This window comes from Octopus bimaculoides, chromosome 24 (assembly GCF_001194135.2).
Source record: "Octopus bimaculoides isolate UCB-OBI-ISO-001 chromosome 24, ASM119413v2, whole genome shotgun sequence".
NCBI lineage: Eukaryota > Metazoa > Mollusca > Cephalopoda > Octopoda > Octopodidae > Octopus > Octopus bimaculoides.
Window position 1 is genome coordinate 31,235,698 of NC_069004.1, and position 4,660 is coordinate 31,240,357.

Below are 4,660 nucleotides of genomic sequence, written 5' to 3' on the forward strand. Positions count from 1 at the left end.
AGAGCTCTCTCACATGTCAGCACCAGAGCTTCACAAATAACCACGGAAATCATTCAGGAGGCGTCTCAGTAACCGAGGGCGACGAGCTACCGAATTCCCTCCAAGCGTGAACTGAATTCCACTGTAAATAAATATTGTTATGTTGTTCAGAATCTGCGTTCCGTTGTTTCTTCTAGAAATTTAATGTACGGAAGCGGTGTACACCTAATGGTGTATAACCACTTCCCTACAGACCCATCAAGTTAAGTAAAATCGCAGTCGTGGCAGATACTGGTGTCATGCAAATGGCACCCGTGCTGGTGGCATGTAAAAGCACCCATTACACTCTCAGACTGGGTGGCATTAGGAAGGGTATCCAGCCTTAGAAAGCATGCCAAATCAAACTGGAACCTGGTGCAGCTCTGGTCAAACCGTCCAACCTATGCCAGCATGGACAACGGATGTTAAATGATGATGACAGCAATGATGACAATGATGATGATAAGTATGTGGCAATACCAAAAGGTGTAGATTCACTTACATTTGGGAAATCCAGACCAAAAGAGTGCTTCTCACTAAACCAACATTCACGGCTAAAATCAGGGCCTGTGATCGGTTAAAAAAATGGAAAAGATTATTTGTCACAACAGATTAAAACAAAATGCCTTAGAAGATTTATTACGAAAAACTCATGAAAATTATAACTAATTATGTAATTATGAAAATTAATAATAATCATAATTATAGGTGCAGGTGTGGCTGTGTGGTAAGAAGCTCACTCCCCAACCTCATGGTTACAGGTTCAGTCCCACTGTGTGGCACCTTGGGCAAGTATCTTCTACTACAGGCTGAAGCTGACCAAAGCTTTGTGAGTGGACTTAATTTAGATCACTTTAACCCTTTTGTTACCATATTCCTGTTGAAATACACTGCCTTTGTTGTAATTAATTTTGAAAATAACAAAGAATTTATTAAAATAACTTTGGCGTTATTGATCTGGTGTTTGGAACATAAATTAACATTAAATCTTGATGGAAGGTTTTTAATTCAGATCATTTTATGTCATAGGATGAGAGGGAGGGCATCTGATGAGGGCATCACAAAGGTTAAACACATTAAAAATATGATGATGGTGCTGGTGATGATGATGGTGGTGGTGGTGATGATAATGGTGGTGGTGGTGATAATGGTGGTGATGATGATGGTGATGATGGTGGTGGTCATGGTGATGATAAAGAGCAAACGTATTTTATTCAGTTGATCTCTTTAAATACACTTTGTCACAAGTGATTATAGTTGCGATGCTACAAGTACTTAGATACAGTCCAGCAGAGTGCACTGGTGACAGCTTCAACAGTACCTTACTGACGCAATCTTCTACATAAGAGAGGTGGCACACAGTCAGTAGTTCATCTAGGACTACACAATCCAATGTAACCAACATCATCTCTTTTTGCTTTTTAAATTAGCATTTGATTAGGGGGATATTTAATTATTAATTGCTGGTAGCAAAGTGATTATATATGCTATACGACAAGTACTTGGGTACAAACCAAGTGAAGTACATTGGTGACAGCCTCGACAGTACCCTACCGACTCAATCTTCCACACTCCCTAACCTCCCTCTATTTTCAACAACAGAAACGTTATGTAGTGATGTTGGAACTTACCATCTCCTTGTTCATAAAGTTTATCTACAAATTCTTCGGAGACATACTGGAGAAGCAGGCGAATAGGCTCAGCAAGCTGAAAGAAAAAGCAATTAGTATTTTATGCAAATGATTATTATGTCTGTGTGTTTGTATATGTATATATGCGCGTACTTTTCTGTATATGTATGAAAGCTCAGGCGTGTATACACGTTTATGTGTGTTGTGAGAGTGCATGGCCTAGTTGTTAGGGAGTTGGACTCATGATTGCAAGATCGTGGTTTCAATTCCTAGATTGGGTGGTGTGTTGTGTTCTTGAGCAAGACACTTCATCTCATGTTGCTCTGCAATCTAACATGTGGCACAATCATTTGGTCCCTATAAACAAACCATTTGTGCAGGTCATCCGACAACAGCCGAACACTCATACATCATCTTCAATGGAAGAGTCCATTGTATATCATCATCATCATTTAACATCCATTGCCCATGAGGGCATGGGTTGGACAATTTGACCAGGGCTGGTAAACTGAGAGGCCACACTAAATTCCACTCTGATTTGGCATGGTTTCTACAGCTGGATGCCCTTCCTAATGCCAACCATTCCAAGACACACACACACACATAGAAACAGAGGAGGATTGTGACAGGAAAGGCATCCAGCTGTAGAAAAATCTGCTTTGACAAGCTTTGTCTGACCCATGCAAGCATGGAAAAATGAACATTAAATGATGATGGTGATGAAGTCTCTGCCCCCCACTCCCAGCATGGAGATATTCAGTGACATAAATAAATAAATACTAAACAAGCAGTGAACGGTGTTGAAAATCAATGAGTTAGTGAGTTGGTGGCCTGGTAGTTGGTATGTTGTTTCTAGAAAGATGGCAGGGGTGGTGGAGGTGGTGGAGGGTTTTAGTGTGTCACCCAAACTGGTTTTAGCAGGCTCAGTCAGTCAATATATACAAACACATATACATACATGCACACATATACATACACACACACACACACATATATACTTACAAATACATACACATATATATAAACAAGACAGCACAAGCAACACCAACGTCCTCTCAACGATTAACCAGAGATGTTTTTTAAAATGAGAATATCTGAAATAAACTTGACTGTTCTCACGAACAAGAATACTAAAAATGAACCTGACCGCTCTCAAAAATTAAGTTAAAAAACCCAGAAAAATAATCCAGAATCCTTATCCGGTACCAGATCAATCCCAAAATCGAATCAGTTTGTGCCAGTCATGAGGCCAAACAGCCCTGAAAGTTTCATCCAAATCTATCCAGCGGTTCTTGAGATATCGTGTCCATGGACAAACAAACAAACAAACATGACTGAAAACAATATCTGTGCCTGTTTACATCTCCATAACTTAGCGGTGCGGCAAACACGAATCAATAAGATAAGTGCCAGACTTTAAAAAAAAGCATATGTACTAGGGTTGATTTGTCCAACTAAAACAGTTTGAGGCAATGCTCCAGCATGACCTTAGTTCAAAGACACAAACAAGTAAAAAGAAAATAAAAATACAAACGCTAATTAATTACAATAGAAGAATATTGCACTCAATGCTTTTAAAAATTGTTACAAAGAACAAAAAAAAAAAAAAGACCTGTTTCTAAAATGTTAAAAGTCTTGTTGCTTGCTTACAAACCCTAGGGGTCCTGACACTAACCTGCTGTGGGTGTATGTGTAGGAGTCCCTATAAATTGCTTTGTTAAAGACAGCTCTGTTCATAATTTGTACGCAAACACACATACACATCACAAAGATCAAACACACACAGACGAAAGACATGGTCATTTGTCGCGTGGGAAATTGTGTGTAACTTTTTTGATTCTTGCCACTGAAAGTTATTTTTGGAAAAGGGCTTTTTTGCTGACTCACACTATCTGCTTTCTCAAACACACAAAGCAAAAAGAAAAAAAAAAAAAAAAAAAAAAAAAAAAAAAAAAAAAAAAAGGCGTTATAAAATCTTGCAATGTAGTTAATCATTTTCATCTGACAGCATGCGAGGACGATTCCAAGTGTGTGCAATGTAGGGTATGTACATATATGTCCTCGATTATGTGGGTCACACACATGCAGGTAGACAATATGAAAAAAAAGCAAATATTCTCACAGTACAACTCTTACATGTTCACAGAAAGACGGGAGGGGGATACACACACACACACATATATATATATACAGACAGACAGACTGATAGATATGTGCCAAAACAAGGTCACGGAAAATTTTTAAAAGCTTAACAGCCGAGTTAATCATTTCTTTATCACATTACTTATGATCACGGTCTTGAAAAGGAATTTTTCAAGTGGGTACAAAGTTTCTTTCAGGTGTCTTTCCTTTCTGTAAATGTTAGTAGCTTCAGGTACAGGCATGGGTGTGTGGTAAGCAGTTTGCTTCCCAACCACATGGTTCTGAGTTCAGTCCCACTGTGTGGAACCTTGGGCAAGTGTCTTCTATTACAGCCTTCAGCCAAAGAAAACCTTGTGAGTGCATTTGATAGACAGAACTAAAAAAAAAACCTATTATGGCTGTATAGGCACAGGAGTGGCTGTGTGGTAAGAAACTTGCTCACCAACCACATGGTTCCGGGTTCAGTCCCACTGCGTGGCACCTTGGGCAAGTGTCTTCTACTATAGCCTTGGGCCGACCAAAGCCTTGTGACTGAATTCGGTAAACAGAAAATGAAAGAAGCCCGTTATATATTCATATATGGATGTGAGCGTTTATGTTTGTGTGTCTGTGTTTGTTCCCCCCAACATCACTGGACAACCAATGCTGGTGTTTTTACATCCCCATAACTAAGCAGTTCAGCAAAAGAGACCGATAGAATAAGTACTAGGCTTACAAAGAATAAGTCCCGGTGTCAATTTGCTTGACTAAAGGCAGTGCACCAGCATGGCCACAGTCAAATGACTGAAACAAGTAAAAGAACAGAATAAAAGAATATACATATATATATATATATTTATATATACACATATATATATATATACACATAT

At 38.9% G+C, this 4,660-nt stretch overlaps 1 protein-coding gene across 1 annotated transcript in view; it reads right to left on the reverse strand.

Annotated features, from left to right (window-relative positions):
• The window catches only part of LOC106883696 (glutathione S-transferase Mu 2), a 16,152-nt gene that overhangs the window by 8,260 nt on the left and 3,232 nt on the right, over positions 1-4,660 (reverse strand). The window contains exons 2-3 of the mRNA XM_052976175.1: positions 1,650-1,725; positions 521-585 (exon numbers count right to left, since the gene is read on the reverse strand). Of these exons, the coding sequence (XP_052832135.1) occupies positions 521-585; positions 1,650-1,725 (141 nt within the window). The remainder of the gene's footprint in view (positions 1-520; positions 586-1,649; positions 1,726-4,660) is intronic.